The sequence below is a fragment of the Rosa rugosa genome, chromosome 5, assembly GCF_958449725.1.
Source record: "Rosa rugosa chromosome 5, drRosRugo1.1, whole genome shotgun sequence".
In the NCBI taxonomy this organism is placed as follows: domain Eukaryota; kingdom Viridiplantae; phylum Streptophyta; class Magnoliopsida; order Rosales; family Rosaceae; genus Rosa; species Rosa rugosa.
In genome coordinates, this window is record NC_084824.1 from 20,519,224 (window position 1) to 20,541,252 (window position 22,029).

Below are 22,029 nucleotides of genomic sequence, written 5' to 3' on the forward strand. Positions count from 1 at the left end.
CATCTATATCTTAGAATCGCATAAACTAATCTTTCAATCAAAAATCATAAGCTCTAGTGTGGCGAAAATAACGGTGAAATCACAATGCACAAACTACAGATAATTTGTATAACAATCAATACATAGGAATGAATTTGCTCACCACCTAACAATGCATGTTCACCTAGTCACTAACTGACCAAGAAAAATATGCTCAACCATCATTGGATGTAAATCCAATGGTGGAAAGAATTATTTACATCCAATTCATTCGTGGAATGAATTATTTTTGAATTGAGTTGTTTTGTTTTTAACCGTTGAATTTACATCTAAGGGTGATTAAGCATAATTTTCTTACTCAGTAATTGCCAAAAGAAAATAACCAAGGGGTAAAAAAAGGAGAAAAAATGTCCACCCGCCAAATACAACCGCCCTTTTGAACGGCGTCGTTACGACTTATGGAATCCCCAAAATATTAACCACCAAACAAGAAATTAAGAGAAAAAAAATAAAAGAAACCGAGCCTTATATCACGAAAGCGACCGGCCTTGTGTGATACGCTATCCATCACTCTCTCTCACACAGTTTTTGTCATATTTGTGGGGGGTTTTTGTAGGGTTTATCTATCTCTCTCTCCCTATCTACCCAACATCACTGAAACCCACAAACCCAGTGGAAATGGGTTCCCTCAGAAATGAACCAGACAGAGATGACAAGGAGGAGGAGGCAGAGGAGCCCATTTTAGCAGAGCAAACCCAGAGATTCTGTATGTTTCCCATTCGGTATCAGCAGCTTTGGGAGATGTACAAGAAGGCTATGGCTAGTTTCTGGACTGGTACATGTTCATTTACTGAAAACAAAGATGAAAGATTCTTCCTTTCATGTCAATTTTGGTGCTTTCTTGTTTGTGTGTGTGGGTTTTGAAGTGGGTATCTTTTTGTTTTGTTGAATTTGGTTGGTATTTGTTTGAAGTTGGGGTTTGGATTTCTGTTTGGGGTTGGAATTCAGAGGGTATATGTACAATGGTGGTGTGTTTCGCTTGAATTTATTGGAATACAGAAGAAATTAAGTGGGATTCATTGATGCATGATTTAATTTATTTGTTTATTTAATCATTGTCTGTGTATTTTTATTTATTTGGTTTCAAAATTCAGTTGGTTTTGCGGTTTTGTGACTTATTGCTTGGAAGATATGGTTACTCTCTGATTATGAAAGCAGTTTCTTCCTTTTCTTCAATGAGGCCCGTAACATTAATTGAGATAATTGCATCTGGTTTTGTCTCTCAGTAGATCTTCTGATTTGGGAAATGAATTCTTTAGTCTTTTCCTTTGTCTTAAAATCGGTATACGTGATATGTTTACAGAACAATACAAGGGCAGGGAATGAATTCAACCAAATGGAATATGATGCTTTGAGCACAGACCCATTTGGGGTTGCAAAATTAACTGCAATATGATATGTGTGCTCTCAGTGAATGATGTGCACATCTATTTCTTTGATAAACTAAATCCTCATGATTCTAGGTGTATAGAGAAACAATAACGCTACTCAATTTTGAAACCCTGGTTTGTGTCTGTGGTAAATAGCACTAGCAAGGCAATAACGATGACAGAATATATGTGCTCTTGGACTCCGGATAGGCAGATCTGGTCTTTAGGGTCTGTGGATGTATTATAAGTTGGAATCTGTGCATAAGCCACAAGGCTTATATCCAGTCAGGTCTTTGTTCTGTTTTTTTGGAGGAACCCGCAAGTCACTGTTCATTGTGTTCTGCGTACGCAGTTATTCTAATGACATGTCAATTGGCTTACAGCTGAGGAGGTTGATCTCTCCCAGGATGTACAGCAGTGGGAGACTCTGACTGACTCCGAGAAACACTTTATAAGCCATGTCCTGGCATTTTTTGCCGCATCAGATGGGATTGTTTTGGAGAATTTGGCTGCAAGATTTCTAAATGATGTTCAAATTCCAGAGGTGCTTTGTTTGCTATGCTGTTGCATTGGTTGCGTTGTCGTCTTTCTTCGTCTCCCTCTCCCTATTTTACCGCAGTAACTGCTTATACTTAATTAGACTTTTATCTAACTTTTTTCTCCTCCTAATTGACTAACTAACATCAAGGTTTCTCATTCATCACAGGCTCGGGCATTCTATGGATTTCAGCTTGCAATGGAGAATATTCATTCTGGTAAAGCTTTAAATCTGTGGTATCCTCCTTTTATAATACTTGGGACCACCTGTCTAAGTATTTTATTTTTGTTCTTGGGGAAAATTATCTACCATCAGAGATGTACAGCTTGCTTTTAGAGACATACATCAAGGATCCTAAAGAGAAGCACAGATTGTTCAATGCAATTGAAAAGATTCCTTGTGTCTCTAGGAAGGCCAAGTGGGCTTTACATTGGATAAACAGGTACTTTTGTTAAGTAGAGTCTTCTGTAATCCTAGTGTAGCAAAAAAGCATGCCTTTGGGTTTTTATTGCTTCACATTTGTTAAATGACTCATTTGTGCATGATATGAGCAATCATGTACAGTAGTATATTAACTCTAATTTGTAAAAGTTATGTTTTTGACATGTTAGCATAAAATCCTTTCATACTTCTAAAACTTGATGCTGAAATTTTCCCTTAATAGAGAATGGTTTGTTTTCCTTGAGTTGTGTAGGAGGTTCTTTTATGTCAAACTCTCAAATATGACATGTTAGTAGCTTGAACGTCCTCTATTGGGGTTTATATTGGGAATTTATGCGGGACAGACAAAATTTAGTTATTTGTTGAAAATGTCTTGTTTAAGCAGAAATTTGTGCGCGTACATGGGGAGACCAGACAACATATATGTCTAATTGGGTATAACCATCTGTTGTTTAGTATAAAACAAAGTAAGAGTTCCTTCTGCATTCTATATTGTGAACACATGTTCTTATCACATTAAACTTTTAACTTAGTATGCAATGCTGCATTCTGTAAATTTAAAAGCTGTCCTAGCCCTCTCATTGCTGTCATCAAGTTTCTTTTTTGTTCATACTTCTCTGTTTGGTTAGAAGAAATGTAACTATTGCTTTAAAAGAATTAATTATTATTGTGTGCAGTTCAAATTCGTTTGCAGAGAGACTTGTTGCTTTCGCATGTGTTGAAGGAATCTTCTTCTCAGGAAGGTAGTTTCTCTTCTTTAATAAATAATGGCTCACGCTTTCTTTTGCTTTCAGAAAAACTTGTTATTGATGTGCTTGTGTTTATGTGTTCAGCCTCTGTTATGAGTGTCTTATGACCTCTTATTTTGTTTTCTTCATCTTCTGATGTTGTTTATGTTCATTTGTGGTTCTCATTTATCAGCTTCTGTGCCATATTCTGGCTAAAAAAGAGGGGACTAATGCCAGGTTTGACATTCTCAAATGAGCTTATTTCTAGAGATGAGGGCCTCCACTGTGATTTTGCTTGCCTTCTGTACAGGTAATTCTCTTTTTTTATGGTTCTCGAATTATGTGTTCTCCATGTGAAGCTAGGCCAACATGATAGTTATAAGGTGCAGTATAAAATAATTGCATAGGAACAAATTTGAAATCTTCTATATAAACAAATAGTAAAATCTGTCTGTTGTTATTGCTTACAGTTTGTTACAGAAGCAACTTAATCCGGAAAAAGTTCATGGAATTATACATGAAGCTGTCGAAATTGAGACCGAGTTTGTTTGTGATGCCCTCCCATGTGCATTGATTGGCATGAACTCAGCTCTCATGAGCCAGTACATAAAATTTGTTGCCGATCGACTCTTGGTCTCTCTCTCTCTCACTCACATTTCAAGGGAAATAGTGGGGAGTTGCAGTGTACTCTTTATTTTAGATAATTTTATTGTTAGATGTCAGTACTAATATTATAGCTCTTCCATCCAGGTTGCATTAGGTTATGAGAAGAAGTACAATGTGGAAAATCCTTTTGATTGGATGGAGTTCATTTCTTTACAGTAAGTATTTGTGCGACTCTGGTAACTGTTTCATTTTTTATTATAGGAACATGTTCATTGATTATTTGCAAGTGAGCATGAGTATTACTGGATTTGTGAGGGTTTATCTATTTATGTGCTGCTAATGACTGGATTTGGGGTTTCTAGTGTCTAAAAAGGGCACTGTTTCCCCTTCACACACAGTCAGAACCACAAATGGTTTTGAAATCTTAAATATTCTTGTCTGGGTATACAGAGGGAAGACAAATTTCTTTGAGAAAAGGGTGGGCGACTATCAAAAAGCATCTGTTATGTCGAGCCTCCAAGATGGCGGAAAGAATTTCGTCTTCAAGATGGATGAGGACTTCTAGCTAGTCATCCAATTTTTGCTGCAGCTTCTCCTAGAAATGTGGCGATTGCTCGTATTCTAATCGAAATTTTGTTACTAGTCTTTTTGGCAAGTTGGTAACAGACTATATGTGTATATCGTGTTGGGCTATCAGCTTGGTAAATGTACAAGAGCTTCAGATCTACTGCTATTCATTTCCTTGTTACCTTTAGTGATTCATCATCAACAAAGAATTGGATATATATAATTTATGCTTTATTGTCATAATGTGGAACTGTGGAAAATATCTATATAGCATCATTGTGTATGAAAATGGTGCTTTTGTGTGCTGTGATTATTAGCATTATTGAGTATGGATGCAGTGTTCTAAATCATGCGGATAGTAGCTTGTCTGCTCATGCCTGCCGCCTTGCCGAGTGCAATATTCACACTTGGTATTACTGTAGGTACTTTTTCTTGTAGGAATATATTGTTGCCTGTCCAAAAGCATATTTCCTCTTTTATTTGTCTGTATTGTTCATCTGAAAATGGGCGTGCTCCGGAGTTTTAATTAGCTTAATGAATGAGCACACCACAAACAGTGTCCGATCTTATAGTTCACATCTCCAGAGTTTCAATTCTTGCTGGAGTTAGGTTTATATTATCTGGGACCAATTGAGAACTTCCTACATCTCACCAGTAGGGGTAGGATGTACCATTCCTCATTGGAAATTTGGAATGATCAACTAGTGTCTGTCACTGTACTACCTTCTCTATATAATAAAGGCACTCACTTTGAAGCACATTGAACACCTAAAACAACTTGCTCTATAGGGCAGAGCAGCCCTTATAATAGAAAGCTTTTTTGTCTCTTTGTTTAATGTCTGCTTCCTGGTTGAGGTAGCTAGGACACTGGATTCGGTACTAAAAGCTATTGGGATATTCCGCCTCACAAAAAATTAAAGAAGTTAAAAAAAAATAATAATAATAATTACCCAGCTTCTGATGTGTATTGTTTGGTACGTACTATGAATCATTTAGGTACCCCATCAGCATTCATGCACCAAATTAGGTTTTTTTTTTTTGAAAGGATGCACCAAATTAGTAGGGCTTTACATTCCGACACGACCCGATAACACGACTCGAAACCCGCACGAAATAAAGCGGGTTGAACCAGCACGATTAAAAAGCGGGTCGGCCGTGGGTCAACCCGCCATGACCCATTTAATAAATGGGTCGGCCACAGGTCAACCCACCAACACGAAGTGAACCTGTATAACTCGATTATACTATATTTTTTCTTGAAATATTGGACGTTAGGAGTATTTGATCATAAGATTAGACAATTTGAAATATTTTGCTTTATAATTATTGGATTTAATTAGTTATGAAGTACATATAATTATTTATATTCTTCGTCTTGTGGAGTTTTTAGTGAATTTAATCAATTTTTGTATTTTTCAGTTAAATGGGTCGCATTGTTAACCCTTAAATGAGTCATTTTGTCTAACACGACACGACCTATTTATTAAATGGGTTAAGCGGGTTGGAAACGGGTAACCCGTTTAATAAATATGTTGAGTTTGAGTTTAAATTTTTGACACGATTATTAAATGGGTTGGGTTTGGGTTTGTATCTTGCAACACGATAAATAACTTGACCCGACATGAACCCAACCCGACACGACCCATTGACAGCCCTACAAATTAGGTTAGAAGATAATGTTTCTTCATTTTTAATAAGGGTTTCTTTTGCAGCCCATTTGCTCAATTTCAATTATGTTTGCTTGGCTTGAAAGCCTTCATTTGTTTTGGGTGGTTGAGCAACCTCTTTTGAGAGTCACACCTGGAGCAATATTTGAGGTCTTGAGGAGAATTATAATTGCTTTCTCTGTTGGATTCCAAAATAAAGATCATTAGGATTAGGAATCAGTATCATGATGTTTTATTACAACTTAAAATATCCATGCATTTGTTAATTATTATCCCAATATTCCTAATCCCACTACCAACTTCAAATCAGATTATAACAACTTTGGACCTCCCATGATGCGGTTACAGAGATGACTAGACCATTTTACCAACCTACTTTCTCAGAGGTCATATCTCTATCCTAATGCAATCTCATTAATTGGATCATAAACTCTCTTGTAATCATAGCTCAACACCTTTATATGACTAATCTCAATACAAATGAAAATAATCATAATTATTCTCAACTACCGACTGTTGCCAACTTTAAACACTTATGATAGATTCTCTTCCATTCCAAATTTCTTTCATCATAACTTCGCACTCAATCGGTCTTCATCTTATAAATGGTAACTCTTCAGGGTAAACTATTTTGATGATTTTTAGAGACTAAAAATAGACAATAAAGATGAACATTGAGTCATCCTGGTTGACCCGTCACCTAGATTGTCTAATTTGTCTATCCTTTTTTTCTTTTTTTTTGGTCGAAGGGATGAATCAATAAGAAGGCACAAAGACCACAACAACAGTACAAGGGACACAGCAGACAGCATGATTCACACAGTTAATTGCCAAAACAAGCCTAATTTGTCTATCCTATTGTAAAACAAGTTTTTTTGTTTTTTTCTTCGCTTGCTAGTTGGTTGTTGATGACAGTTGATCCAATTACCAAAAAGTAAACAACGTCCCTATGTCCATGAAGGACAAATTCTTTAATTAGCCGTAATATATAATCAATATTGATTGTGTAAAGATTTTAGTTGAGACAAACTAATTAAGGACTAGGATAGATGACAGGGGCTTACCGACCCATATATGCATCCTCTACTGTCTACCATAACTAGGATTGTGACAGTAAAGCAAGAGCTTCCCGATCTTTTCATGAATGGAAAAGTGGGGAAGGGAAGGACCAACTTAACCTTCCCATACCTAAAGCCTAAGCACAATCTCTATGTGACAATGCTAATTATGAGCTATGGTCACCTTTTGGTGGACCAACTCTATATTCTCTAGTGGGGATATGATCACTCTTCTGGCCTTTTCTCCCACCAACCCTAACCACTATGGTTGTTCTACTACTCTATCCATGAAATGAGTCTGTAAAGGGATCTCCTGGTGCAAGACATTGTGGATTGGGTGATCATTAGTGGACCAGATATGGCCTTGGAGAGTGAAATTACATTTTTGCCCTAAGCAGTTTGGCTTGGATCCATTGAGTTCTGTTTATACCTACCTTGGGTGGGACATGAGTTTGGCTCTAAGTCTTTAACAAAGTACCAATCAATCTTAAAATTGTTCAAATGTCAATTTAAGCCTCATTCTAGAAGATGAAATCAATTAACCCAGGGCCAAAATGATAAATGGAGATGCTAATGAGAACCTGATTAGAATAGGAAAAACCAGAACTGTTCATTGTTGCCACATGGCACACATGCTATATGCATGAAAGAAAAACACATAGACCCAGTTTTACCCCTCACCCAGTTTGACTTTCCCAATTTCTGACCATTTATATGCCAAGTTTACACCACTCAAAAACAAAGAAACAAACAAAACCTCCCTCCTCCTCTCTCCCTCACAGTAACCACCTCTGTGTTGTTTGGCTCTCTCTCTCTCTCACCACCACCACCAACCTCAGAAACTAAACTGGCTGAAAAATGGAGGTGTCTGGTATCTGGGATAGTGTGGTGGAGTTAACCAAAGTGGCCCAACAAAAGGGTAGTGATCCTCTGGTTTGGGTAATACAGTTGTCCTCCAACTTGAGCTCAAGGGGAGTGTCTATGCCCTCAGTGGAGCTAGCCAATGTATTGGTTTCCCACATTTGCTGGGAAAATAATGTGCCCATTATGTGGAAGTTTCTGGAAAAGGCCCTGATGTTAAATATTGTGCCTCCAATGCTTGTTCTTGCTCTTCTTTCAAAAAGGTTTGTGCTTTTGATTTCAATATTGGTGCTGGAAGATTCTGGCTTCTGGGTTTTGGTGTTTTTGGTGGGTTGAGGTTGTTATGATTGGTGAATTTGTTTAAAGATGTCTTCTTTTTTTTACATCCCACACCAACTGTTTGATTGATTTGTCTTTTTGTTTCAATGGGTCTTTAGTGTTTGTGTTTGATGATTCTTCAGAGCTGTGGTTTCTGTTCCTTGTTAGTTTCTTGGAAAATGAATGAAATGAAAGTGATAGCAGAATTTCAATCATGCTGTGTTGTTATTTTCGACGAGGAAGAAATTTTGGCCAAACTGGGGCCTTATTGTTCTGTTATGCTCAGTGGACTAGTGGAGTGAATGTCCTATAAATGCGGTTTCTAATTTTCTTTCAACTATAAATTTTCTGACTTTTCTTGCCTATCCTCCACATTTTCAAATGATGTGTTGAGTACTGGGTTGACATGTTTTTCATTGTTCTCTGTCCAGATGAGGACCAATTCAGAATGATTTGATGTTTTATTGAATTTCTTTTAGTGTATACAAAACCCTCATCATTTGGTTGATTGAAAGTTCATAGTGTATCTTATAGCTGTTTTTAGGCTTTAACTTGTGGAGTACTGCTTGTTCCAAAATCCCTTTGCATTGTAGGAAATTGGTAAACTGATTTGCCATATCTTCGACATGAATAGAGCTCTCTCATACCATAGTAGTTACTGGTCTTTTATGGCGAGTGGTTATATGAAAATTGCTCACCTTTCTTTCTACAGGGTCATTCCAAGTCGATGTTCCCAGCCAGTGGCTTATAGACTTTACATGGAACTCCTTAAGAGACACATTTTTACCCTTAAGTCTCAGATAAATGGGCCAAATTATCAAATGTAAGTTCTGATTTTAGTAAAGAAATGATTTAGCTGACATTTACCGACAGTAGCAATAACAGTTATCTTGTATCTCGAATTTGAAATCTTTATTCTTCATGCAGGATCATGAAATCAATAGATTCTGTTCTTCATCTTTCTGGAATATTTGGTCTTCCAGTGAGTGAACCTGGAGTTCTTGTGGTCGAGTTTTTATTTGCAATTGTGTGGCAATTGCTTGATGCATCATTAGACGATGAAGGGTTGTTGAACCGAACCCTGGAAAAGACGTCCAGATGGGAAATTGAACATCAAGAAATGGAGATAGACTACCATGGTAGTTATTATGAGAAGAGGAGGGAATACAATGAGATAATGCAGGATGCAAATATTGTCATGGCTATTGCGATAATTGGGCAATTCCTTCAAAGTAAAGTAACATCAAGAATTCTTTACCTGGCTCGCCGACACTTGTATGTATCTGTTCCCCCTAATGATTGCTTATCAAACTTTGTCCATTCGTCTTAGATTGGATGTTTGGATTAGTTTAATTTGATTTTTCAAGCATTGATGGGATTTCGTACTATTCAGATTATTTTAAATACTCTAAGACAATGCTGACATGTACATGAACTAATGTTTTTTGCTTTCCACAGATTTTGTTCTTTTTAGTTTGAGTGAGTAGAATAGATTGGGTTTTTACATTTGATCCCATTTTTCAGCAAGTCCTTGATACTTCTGAAACTGTGCAAGATATGCTTAACATGTTGCCCCACTTTTCCAGGCCTGCACATTGGACAAGTTTTATTCAGCGGTTACAGTTGCTTGCATCAAACTCATTAGCAATAAGAAATTCAAAAACTCTTACTCCAGAGGCTCTTATGCTGTTGACTTCAAGCAGTCACTTCGTATTGTCTCGAGAATACAAAACAAGTTCTTTGCAAAAGTTTCATGCAGTTATGGCTTCTGGTTCTCTGGTTTCTTCTGGTCTGTGCAATGGGGCTAGTCGTTCTGCTTTGTGGCTTCCTCTTGATCTTGTATTAGAAGATGCAATGGATGGTTATCAAGTTGATGCTACGAGTGCTGTTGAAAATATTACTGGTAAACACAGTTTTTTTTTATCCTTGTGCTCAAAATAGTATTTCAAATTACAATTGAATTTGAATTTGAAAAAAAAAAAAAAACCATTGTCTGTGAGAATAAGAGGTTTCATTTTGTAGGTCTGATTAATACCCTTCAAGCAATAAATGGCACAAGTTGGCATGACACCTTTTTAGGTCTTTGGATAGCAGCTCTTCGCCTTGTACAAAGGGTTTGTATTTGCTTTGAATGGATTTAACAATCATCCTCTTCTTTCTTGATGGTCAATATCAGGAACAAAAATCTTAGTCATGGTTTCTTATGTTATTTAGGAAAGGGACCCAATAGAGGGCCCAGTGCCTCGCCTAGACACTCGCTTATGCATGCTGTTGTGTATCACAACACTTGTGGTGGCTAATCTGATTGAGGAGGAGGAAACTTTACCAACCAATGAAGTAGAATGTGGTTCCATCAACAGCTGGAAAGAAAAAGAGCTTCCAGGAAACCGCCGCCATGATTTAGTCTCCAGCTTACAGGTGTTGGGTGATTATCAGGGTTTGCTGACTCCTCCTCAATCTGTTGTTTCTGCTGCCAATCAGGCTGCTGCAAAAGCGATGCTGATTCTTTCAGGTGTCAGTATTGGGAGTGCATACTTTGAGTGCATCAGTATGAAGGAAATGCCCATCAACTTTTGTGAGTAAAATATCTAGCTCTCATTTATACACAGCTTCAAGTTTGATGTTGTATTTTATTATGTGTAGTCTGTATATCTGTTTGGAGTTCTTATCTTAGGTTTATGCGCTTGTTTACAGCTGGAAACATGCGCCATTTGATAGTTGAGGCCTGCATTGCTAGAAATCTACTGGACACATCTGCATATTCCTGGCCAGGTTATGTCAATGGACGTATAAACCAGTTACCTCATGGTGTGCCAACTCAAGTGCCTGGCTGGTCAACATTTATGCTGGTGGCTACCCTTACTCCAGTCGTGGTTAATGCTTTGGTTTCAACTCCTGCTTCAAGGTATATGAGCTCTTAACACATAGAATTTGTTATAACTTTGATAGTTTAGCCAGTTCATTTCCACAAATTTTAGAGTTCTATCATAGTGAATCATTTCTGAAAAGGTTATGGTCTCTGCTGCTTCTCTGGCTTTAAGCTATTGTTCCTATTATCCTATATTACCTCTGTCAAATATAAATGCATAGGGAGTTTTGTATTTTTATGGTATATGTTTGAATTCTTGAAGCATATTACCACTTTACGGAAGGGCCAATCAATTAGTAATTTCTCGACTTGTTAGCCAATTGTGGACAATGCATTATTATGATGAATACAACTTTAAGAATTTAAACAATATGGCCTACAAATGCTTATATCTTTTGTCACTAGCACTATGAATCATAATCTATGGTGGTTCTGGTGTATAAAAGATTAAAGGGTAGCTTTGCAGGCACATATGACTTTAGATTACCTTTTTAACTTCTTTGCCTATGGCCTGGTCTTCAGTTACTCCTTTTTCTTTCCTGAAGCCAGGTATATCAGATGCTCTTTTTTGTAAATTTACCCAAAGGTAAAGCTACTGAATTTAAGCTCATGGATTTGATGGAAGCTTAGCAGAAATCGAGAAAGTATTTGCGATTGGAATCAATGGATCAGACGATGAGAAGATATCTGCTGCTACCATTTTATGTGGGGCCTCACTGCTTAGGGGTTGGAATATACAGGTGAAGACAATGATTAACAACTTGTATTCCTTTTCTACAATAATACAAGGCAGTAGCTTTGTTGCATTTCATGTTGTTTTGATCATAATGCATCTTGCCATGCTTTCTGAATCAATCACTCTGATTAATTTATGGTTCACATTTTATGCAGGAGCATACTGCTCATTTTATCATTCAATTATTGTCTCCTCCGGTTCCTGCTGATTATTCTGGGAGTGATAGCCATTTGATAGGTTATGCTCCAATGCTGAACGTCCTCATTGTTGGAATAGCATCTGTTGACTGCGTTCAGATTTTCTCTTTACATGGCTTGGTATGTTTAACTTTCCCTTAACCAAAAGTGAAGGATAAGAAATAAGGTTGTTAGGACTTCTTATATCTACAGTTAGTGATTGAGCACCCATTATTGTAGTTAATTCACTTTAAACATAGAGTGCTAGTAAATCGTCTGTCTCAAATATCAATTTGGCTTTTGATTGGATTTTCCTTTTGGATTTAGATCAGTAATTTCATTAAGGAAAGGGGAAAGCTAAGAAAATTTGAAGTGTAAATGTAGTATAACACATGATGTTGTAGATTTTAATCAATGCTCTCTGGTAGCAAGGAACCCTGTAGCAGGCCTAGTAATTCAAGCATAAATTTTTTTTTTTGTCGCTTCCAGCTCTGCTTCTTAGCTGCCAACATCAGGAAAGTTGAAGCAGGCTGGTCGGATAGAGGTCAAATAGATAGGGAAAACATCCCTGCATTTAGTGGTCTAATCAGTGTCATTTTGACTATTGATCTCAATTGAATTGAATTCAATTTGGTCTGTGTATGACCTGGGATAACTTTTGTTCATGTATTTTCCTTTTTTGGAAATAAACCATTTTTGTTGATCACAAAGAATGATACATCAAAAAATGGACAACATGTTCACAACTGCAAAACAACAGGAAAGACCAGAAAGCTGCATCAAAGGTAGGTTGCCTAAAGAACAAACCACCCTATTCAATCAAAACCTTAAACTACAGCTGCCTTAATCTGGCAGAATTGAAGAAAGACTGTAGTTTATAATGCAACATAAACAGATGCCCATAAAGCTAACTAAAACCTTACTCTATCTCAAAGCTTCTTCACCCCTGCACCTCTGCAAGCTGCTTAAGTATTTTAAGCGGAAGAAAGTTGCAAACACTCCCCTCTCATCATAATCAGAAGCCTTTTTCGTTAATTATCTCTGTTTTTTGGTCTGGGAAGGTTGGATTTTCATGGTGACCTTCATCTCAGATTTAAACTAATGTAATTTAGTTTCCTTAATTTCTTATCAGGTCCCACAACTTGCATGTTCGTTGATGCCAATTTGTGAGGTGTTTGGTTCATGTGTTCCCAATTTCTCCTGGACTCTAGCAACAGGAGAAGAAATCTCTGCCCACGCTGTGTTTTCAAATGCATTCACTCTCCTTCTGAAGCTCTGGAGGTTTAATCATCCTCCTCTTGAGCATGGGGTAGGAGATGTACCCACAGTTGCATCCCGACTAACACCTGAGTACCTCCTGTCAGTAAGAAACTCTTACCTGGTATCTTCTGTAACTGCTCACCAGGATCGAAATAAAAGGAGATTGTCTGCTGTTGCAACTTCATCATATCCAGAACCTGTATTTGTAGACTCTTTTCCAAAACTAAAAGTTTGGTATCGGCAGCATCAAGCATGTATAGCCTCAACACTCTCTGGTCTTGTGCATGGAACCCCTGTCCATCAGATTGTTGATGAGCTTCTTAACATGATGTTCAAAAAGATCAGTAGAGGAAACCAGTCTGGAACTTCTGTGAATTCTCCAAGTAGTAGTTCTTCTGGACCTGGAAACGAAGACAACTCTCTAAGACCTAAATTGCCTGCTTGGGATATCCTAGAAGCTGTTCCCTTTGTGGTTGATGCTGCTCTAACAGCCTGTGCTCATGGAAGACTTTCTCCTCGCGAGCTGGCTACAGGTTAGCCTTGTGTTATTTTCTTGGGGTTGCTGAATTGTGTGTGTGTGTATATATATAGCCACATCTAGGGGATATGTGAAATAGTTTCTAAGTGGTGATTTTTCATAAACTTAATCCGGAAAGAATGATCCAGTTAATATTGGCCACAACCTTGTCAATCAATTTTATGCAACAGGTTATTTAAGATTTACTCAAGTTGTCTTCATTTAATCTGTAAATATACAAGAACTGAAATTGTATACTAGTTGTGGCATTCAGTTTTAAGAGAAAAAAAAAATCATTATAAACTTATACCTCCATTATTAAATGAAGAGTTTTCACTATTTCAGGGCTTAAAGATTTAGCTGATTTTCTTCCTGCATGTTTGGCGACCATTGTGAGCTACTTTTCTGCTGAAGTAACTCGAGGAATTTGGAAACCAGTTTTTATGAATGGAACTGACTGGCCCAGTCCGGCTGTGAATCTATCCTATGTTGAGGAACAGATCAAGAAAATCCTAGCTGCTACTGGTGTTGATATCCCTAGCCTTGCTGCAGGTATTATCATTATTATAATTTTATTTTTTGAAGCATTTTCAGTCTTAATTATAACCACAATAAGAATCTATCTTCCCTTGAATATTTGACTGAGTCTTGACTTCTACAGGGACAAGCTCTCCAGCTACACTTCCACTACCTCTAGCTGCCTTTGTAAGTGTTACCATTACATACAAGATCGACAGAGCATCAGAACGTTTCCTCAGTTTGGCTGGCCCCACCTTGGAGTCCCTTGCAGCTGGTTGTCCATGGCCTTGTATGCCAATTGTGGCATCTCTGTGGACTCAAAAGGCGAAGCGATGGAGTGACTTCCTTGTCTTCTCTGCATCTCGAACCGTTTTCCTGCAGAACAGCCAGTCAGTGGTTCAGCTTCTTAAAAGCTGCTTTACTGCGACACTTGGCCTGAATGCCACTCCAACCTCAAGCAATGGTGGTGTGGGAGCACTTCTTGGCCATGGATTCGGATCCCATTTCTGTGGTGAAATTTCACCTGTTGCACCAGGAATTCTTTATCTACGTGTGTACCGGTCAATAGCAGATATTGTCTTCATGACCGAAGAGATTGTTACCATCTTGATGCATTCTGTAAGAGAGATAGCATGTAGTGTGCTTCCCAAGTCAAAGACCACACATGGAATGAGATATGGACAGGTTTCACTTGCTACAGCAATGACTCAGGTGAAACTAGCAGCTTCACTTGGGGCGTCTTTAGTATGGTTAACAGGAGGCTTGTGTCTGGTTCAGTCATTGATCAAAGAAACTTTGCCTTCTTGGTTTATATCTATGCACTGGTCTGAGCAGAAACAAGGGTCAGAAGGAATGGTAGCCATGCTTGGGGGCTATGCACTTGCATACTTTGCAGTGCTCTGTGGAGCCTTTGCTTGGGGAGTTGATTCATCATCAGCAGCATCAAAACGGCGGCCTAAAATCCTTGGCACCCACATGGAATTTCTTGCAAGTGCACTTGATGGGAAGATATCACTTGGTTGTGATTCGGCAACGTGGCGTGCCTACGTGTCTGGTTTCGTAACTCTAATGGTAGGCTGCACGCCAAATTGGATGCTAGAAATGGATGTACAAGTATTGAAGAGACTGAGTAATGGTCTACGGAAATGGAATGAGGAAGAACTTGCTATAGCCTTGTTGGAGATTGGTGGAGTTGGTACAATGGGTGCAGCTGCCGAACTCATAGTTGAAAATGAGATGTAAATTCCCTTCCCTCAACCCCGATTTTCAATTTGTTTTTCAGGCGGCAGATGTATATGTTAAATCTGGTGTAAATAGTCTCATTGCCAGAAGTAACTTATTTTTGTAGTGCAAGGTTCAGAGTTGCTATGTCCACTAGAAAATCACATCCATTGTTATAAGCACATGAACCAAAGGTCCAAAACTGCAATCTAACAAAATTTTAGCTCTTTGCCAAAAATGTAATAATAATCCATTAGTTTAATCTCAACAAGATTGAACACAGGTGGCAATCTTACACCATCTTGACTTTCTCCATGTTTGACCGATCATACCCCTAAGTTTTAGCACCTAAAACACGTACATGCACAGAACTCAAAGTTGAAGAGTCCTAGTCTGCATTGCTCAGTTTCTCAGTATCACTCTCACGCCAATGTGACTGACAAATGGCTTTTTTCGAGCAAAGCAGCCTCTGGGATAATGTCATACAGCAAACCAAGGAGGCTCAAGAAAAGGGTAGTGATCCTTTGCTCTGGTCGGTGCAAGTCTCGTCGATTTTGAGCTCGGCAGGGGTGTCCCTGCCCTCAACAGAGCTCGCCAATGTGATGGTCTCATACATTTGTTGGGAAAACAATGTGCCCATTTTTTGGAAGTTTCTCGAAAAGGCCATGGTATACAACATGGTGCCCTCTATGCTTGTTCTTGCACTGCTTTCATCCAGGTCTTTGCATGTTTCCATTTTCAATTCGCGTTTTGTTGGATGAATATGGTTGCATTTTCATGGGGCATAAACATGCATGGATTGGTTTTACAGGGTTATTCCGAGTCGACGATTCCAGCCTGCAGCTTATAGACTTTACATGGAGCTCCTAAAGAGACATGCTTTCTCACTCAGATCTCAGATAAATTGGCCTAATTATCAAATGTGAGTTTCTGGGGTTTTTCATGTGTCTAATTGGGGTTATTTCTTTTGCATTGTTTGACCTATCTTTTTTATACAGGGTTATGAAATCAATAGATGATATCCTTGATTTGTCCCAGACTTTTGGTCTTCAAACTAGTGATGCTGGGACTATTGTCGTTGGGTTCATCTTCTCAACTGTGTGGCAGTTGATTGATGCATCATTAGATGATGAGGGGTTGCTGGAACATGATGACCCAGAAAAGAAGTCTAGATGGGTAATTAAACCCCAAGAAATGGAGATAGACGGTTACGAGAAGGGGAATGAACACTATGAGAGATTGCAGAATCAGAATACTGTGATGGCTATTGAGTTAATCACACAGTTTCTACAAAACAAGTTGACTTCCAAGATTCTGAACTTGGCAAAACAAAACATGTACACATCCTTATTCAAACTTTATGGATTGTGTGGTTATTGAGTCATATAGTAGAAGTGAAAGAACATGAGGCTATGAGAATATGAGACACCTTCGATATTCTGTTTGCTTGAAATTAAATTCACTGCCATTGTGTCAGGCCTACACACTGGGAGGGGTTTATAAAGCAATTACAGCTGCTCGCAGAAGATTCATCAGCATTGAAACATGCCAAAGTTACTAGTCCTGAGGCACTTCTGCAGCTGGCTTCTGATATTTGCACAGATTCAACTAAATGCAAACTACGTTCACGTTCAGTGCAAAAGTGCCATGAGATCAGGGATTCTTCTGTTGGACTATGCCATGGAACTGGTCGCTCTACCATATGGCTTCCACTTGATCTGGTACTAGAAGATGCCTTGACTCTTACAAGGGTCATTAATGCAACAAGTCTAATTGATACTCTCACAGGTAAAGCTGTTATTATATCAGATTAATCGTTATATACCAATTATTCATAACGTATATGTACAGAAATAAAAGTTTGTTTCTCCTCAGGGTTGATCAAGATTCTTCGAGCCATAAATTGTGCCACTTGGCATGACACCTTTTTATACCTATGGATTGCAGCACTTCGTCTTGTCCAAAGGGTTAGAGAGTCTTATTGTTTGACCGTGATATTCTTTGGAATCTTTGCTTCAACACAAATTTATTTTTTTTCGTTGTTGTTGAGTTGATAGTCAGCAAGGAAGTACATGCTTTGGTTGGTTGAGTTCTTGGTGCAATGAGCTATACTCAATTACTGTCAAAATTGTTTTCACTCTGACTGAATGAAGTATCGCTTCCTCGTTGATCTCTTACAATTTCATTTCAAGAAATCTAACTGATTGCCTTTTGTTTTCTATTTCCATTAACCTGTTTAGGAGAGGAATCCTATCGATTCACCTGTGCCTCATCATGATTCGCGCATTAGCATGTTGCTGTCTATCACTACACTCGTGGTTGCCGGTCTTATTGATGAAGATGAAAGTGCAAAAGTAGACAAGACAGACTATAGTTTTGCCAATCAACAGGAGAAACAAAAGGGTACAGGGAAGTCCCACCACGATTTACTCTCCAGCTTACAAATGCTGGGAAACTTTATAGGACTGCTGGCTCCCCCTCGTTCTGCAGTTTCTGCAGCAAATCGCGCTGCTGCAAAAGCAATGTTCTTTATTTCAGGGACTAGTGTTGAAAGTGCGTACTTGGATTGCATCAGTATGGACGATGTATCTGTAGACTACTGTAAGTAAAACTAGTTCTAGGTTTAAGTTAAGCTTTCAGTTACAGAAGTTTAAAATCGGCACTCTATCGTAATCTCATGTGATTCTCTCCTAAACATTGCTCCATCTCCTTGTTTCAGCAGGAAACATGCGTCATCTGATTGTTGAGGCTTGTATAGCAAGAAACCTACTAGACACATCAGCATATTTCTGGCCAGGCTATGTTAAAGGATGCATCAATGAATTACCTTCTAATGTACCTTCCCAAGTGCCTTGTTGGTCGTCATTAATGCAGGGGGCACCGCTTACACCAGTAATGACCAAGGCATTGATTTCAACTCCTGCATCAAGGTACAAACTATATTAACTAAAATCATACATTTTTCTGTTCTAATTTCTGAAAAACACTTACAAGCTTCTATGTATTTTTCTGACTTGATGACATCATGTAAGCTATTGAATGTAAGCTCATTGTTTGGGTGGAAGCTTAACAGAGCTCGAGAAGATATTTGAGATAGCCGTCAGTGGATCAGATTATGAAAAGATATCAGCAGCTACCATCCTTTGTGGAGCCTCCCTCACTCAAGGTTGGAATGTACAGGTAATTAATCTTATTGCGTTTGGTAATAGTTGGTAACTTTAGAATTCTATCTTTCTAGTCATTCTGATTAAGTTGAGCTCTGAATCTCATGTAGGAACACACTGCTCATTTTATTATTAGGTTGTTGTCTCCTCCATCTTCTACAAATCATTCTGAAAGTGGCAGCCATCTGATAGGTCATGCTTTTGTGCTAAATGCACTTCTTTCTGGGATCTCTACCATTGATAGTATCAAGATTTTCTCGCTACTTGGCATGGTACTTGTCACTTTCATCTATTCCGCTGTTGCTTTTCTTTCCGCAACTCTGCCATTTCCAAGTACCAGCGCGAATACTATGCATAGCATCAAAATATAATTCAATTGAAATTTCATTTGGTTTTGCCAGGTTCCTCAACTAGCATGTTCATTAATGGCAATCTGTGAGATTTTTGGGTCATGTGTACCCAGTAGCTCAGGCAGTCAGACAACAGAAAATGAGACTTCTGCTCATACTGTGTTTTCTAATGGATTTACTCTTTTTCTAAAACTGTGGAGGTTTGATCGTTGCTTTGGAGCTCGACCAGCAGATATACCAACAGTTGGATCCAACCTTACTCCTGAATACCTTCTACTAATACGAAACTCCCACCTTACTTCGTCTGGAGATGCCCCCAAGGATTGTAATAAAAGGAGATTATCATCAGTTGCAAGCTCATCATCTGCACACCCCATCTACATTGATTCATTTCCAAAATTGAAAGCCTGGTACAATCAGCACAACGCATGCATATCTTCAACCCTCTCTGGAGCTGCCCGCGGAACTCCTGTTCCTCACCATGTTGATGAGCTTTTCAACTTTATATTCAAAGAGAAGGAGCAAGGAACACAGTCTTTAGATTCTAATAATTCTGGAAGTTGCAGTTCATTTAGAGAAGCAGATGAATCTATTTACTTAGGTAAACTGCCTGCTTGGGAGATTCTCGCAGCTCTTCACTATGTTGTTGATGCTGCTTTAACAGCCTGTGCCAATGGAAGACTCTCTCCCCGAAAATTGGCTATGGGTAAGTGTAGTACTGTCATCTCATTTCCCATAACTCAATGGAATGAACCCACTTGAAAGCAGTCATGAGAGTGTGTACCTGGGAAGTGAAAACATCAACAAAACTTCCTTTTTGTGAATTGATGTGCCAGCAAATTCTAAAAAGAGAGTACTACTAAGCCTATCTGTCCTAATCTCTGTAGGGCTCAAAGTCTTGGTTGATTTTCTTCCTGCATCTTTGGGAACCATTGTGAGCTACTTGACAGCTGAAGTAACCAGGGGTACTTGGAAACCAGCTTCAATGAATGGAACAGATTGGCCCTGCCCTGATGCAAATTTGTCATACGTCGAGGAAAAGATAAAGACAATTGTAGCTGCCACTGCTGTTGACGTCTCAAGCGCTTCTTCAGGTCTCTACTCATTGTTTATTTTATTTTATTTTTTTGTTTGTACATTTTGTGAATAAGCATGGTGAATAATGTCAAAAGTTTGTAAAACATTTGTTCATACATCGATGTACATACTTAAGTTAACAACTGAGGAGCATAAACTTATACTCCCATTTAAAGAAGATAATACTAGAAATAGATATTAAAATTCTTATCATCAGTTGGTTCTAGAGTCTATTTCTTCAATATATTATGACGAAGGGTTTGTCCTCACAGGAAGCTGTCAAGCTACACTGCCATTGCCCCTGGCTGCCTTATTGTGCCTGACTATAGCATATAAAACTGATAGAGATTCAATACGGTATCTGGATTTGCCTGCACAGGTATTGGCCTCCGTCTCAGCAGGTTGCCCCTGGCCTTGCATGCCAATTGTGTATTCACTGTGGAGCCAGAAAGCAAAGCGTTGGAGTGCATTCTTTGTGTTTTCTTCATCTCGTACTGTCTTCCTCCAAAACCAACAGGCTTTTGTCCAGCTTCTTAGAAGCTGCTTCACTGCCATACTTGGCCTGCATTCCAATCCTCTCTCACACAATGGTGGTATTGGAGCTCTTCTTGGCCATGGGATCGTATCTCATGCTCACGACAGTGTTTCTCCTGTTTCCCCTGGGATTCTTTACATGCATGTTTATCCACATTTATCTGACGTCTTCTTCTTGAACAAAGAGATTGTTTCCCTCTTGATAGAATGTGTAGGAGAGATAACAAGAAGCGGGTTTAATGTGGAGGAATGCAAGAAAATGAAGAGGATACAGGGACAGTTTCAACTGGCTTCAAACCTGACACGGGGTAAGCTTGTGGCTTCCCTTGCAGCATCTTTAGTATGGTCATCCGGAGGCTTAGGTCTGGTGCAGTCATTGTTCGAAGAGTTTTTACCATCGTGGTTTGTATCTGATCACAGCTCCAGTCAAGGAGAATCACCACAAGTTGCATGGCTAAAAGGATATGTGGTTGCATATTTTGCATCCTTGTGCGGAGCTTTCGTTTGGGGTGTTGACTCATCATCATGGGGATCCAAGCGTCGTCGGAAGATCCTTGGATCCCACATGGAATTTATTGTAACTGTACTAAAAGGGCAGATAATACTTCGTTGTGATGAGATCACTTGGCGAGCTTATGTGTTGGGATTCATAAGCTTGATGGTGATTTGCATGCCAACTTGGGTGTTGGAGGTGGATGTGCATGTCTTGAAGATAATCAGTAAGAAGCTGAATGAGTGGAATGAGACGGAGCTTGCTATGGAATTGCTGGGGATTGGTGGTCTTGATTTCATGGGTGCAGCTGTAGAAATGCTAATCGAATGCCAGCCATAATTTCCTGTCTTTAATTTGTTTACATTTATTTTTCTCTCTTGAAATTCAATTGAAATGTCAAATGACTTCAGAATAAATTGTATACTAGTCTTCATCTCAAGTTGACAAAAATTTATGAGTTGCCTTCACCAAATGACAGCAATATAGAAGAACTGTACTTGCCCCATGAGATGGATCCAACGCTACCTGGGAGATCCCCCATACCAACTAGGAACAAGCACCTAGATCTCAGCTCCTGATGTGAGAGCCAGTTTATAAAACGATCTGCTTTTTCAAAATCACCCGTGTATCGATCAATCTAGCCGATCAAGTTTTTCATCCACTGACAAGTTGATTCTACTTTATTTGGAAAATATCACATATGGAAAATAGAAAAATATTTTTATGCACTGGCAGGGCAAGTAATCCAACACCCTATTAGATTATCTAAGCCTTTAATATTTATAATCGACCCTCTTTTTCTACAAGAATTCTTAATGAAAATTATGAAAAAATTGTCGCTATATGTAGTGGTACACATATATACACCTATGATGAAACTAATCTATGGTTCAATTTGAGCGTGGGATTACATCTTTTAA

General features: G+C 38.6%; 3 protein-coding genes across 3 annotated transcripts; all 3 read left to right on the forward strand.

Annotated features, from left to right (window-relative positions):
• The first annotated feature begins 566 nt into the window (after positions 1–566).
• Positions 567–4,594, forward strand: LOC133709778 (ribonucleoside-diphosphate reductase small chain A). Its single transcript, XM_062135647.1, has 9 exons — positions 567–814; positions 1,793–1,953; positions 2,116–2,164; positions 2,263–2,389; positions 3,066–3,131; positions 3,310–3,426; positions 3,587–3,749; positions 3,867–3,937; positions 4,173–4,594. Exons 1-9 carry the CDS (start codon positions 658–660, stop codon positions 4,285–4,287), a joined length of 1,026 nt encoding a protein of 341 aa, XP_061991631.1. The 5' UTR covers positions 567–657; the 3' UTR covers positions 4,288–4,594.
• A 3,127-nt stretch (positions 4,595–7,721) lies between these two features.
• LOC133708835 (mediator of RNA polymerase II transcription subunit 33A) lies at positions 7,722–15,662 on the forward strand. The gene is made up of 12 exons (XM_062134370.1): positions 7,722–8,138; positions 8,906–9,016; positions 9,121–9,468; positions 9,780–10,096; positions 10,216–10,307; positions 10,408–10,768; positions 10,888–11,098; positions 11,688–11,802; positions 11,954–12,115; positions 13,107–13,767; positions 14,097–14,303; positions 14,413–15,662. The coding sequence occupies exons 1-12, from the start codon at positions 7,873–7,875 to the stop codon at positions 15,510–15,512; spliced, it is 3,951 nt and encodes a 1,316-aa protein (XP_061990354.1). The 5' UTR covers positions 7,722–7,872; the 3' UTR covers positions 15,513–15,662.
• Positions 15,663–15,821: 159 nt separating this feature from the next.
• Positions 15,822–21,642, forward strand: LOC133708836 (mediator of RNA polymerase II transcription subunit 33A-like). Its single transcript, XM_062134373.1, has 12 exons — positions 15,822–16,209; positions 16,303–16,413; positions 16,490–16,828; positions 16,969–17,279; positions 17,367–17,458; positions 17,732–18,092; positions 18,211–18,421; positions 18,557–18,671; positions 18,766–18,927; positions 19,057–19,711; positions 19,893–20,099; positions 20,355–21,642. Exons 1-12 carry the CDS (start codon positions 15,935–15,937, stop codon positions 21,446–21,448), a joined length of 3,933 nt encoding a protein of 1,310 aa, XP_061990357.1. The 5' UTR covers positions 15,822–15,934; the 3' UTR covers positions 21,449–21,642.
• Positions 21,643–22,029: the final 387 nt, after the last annotated feature.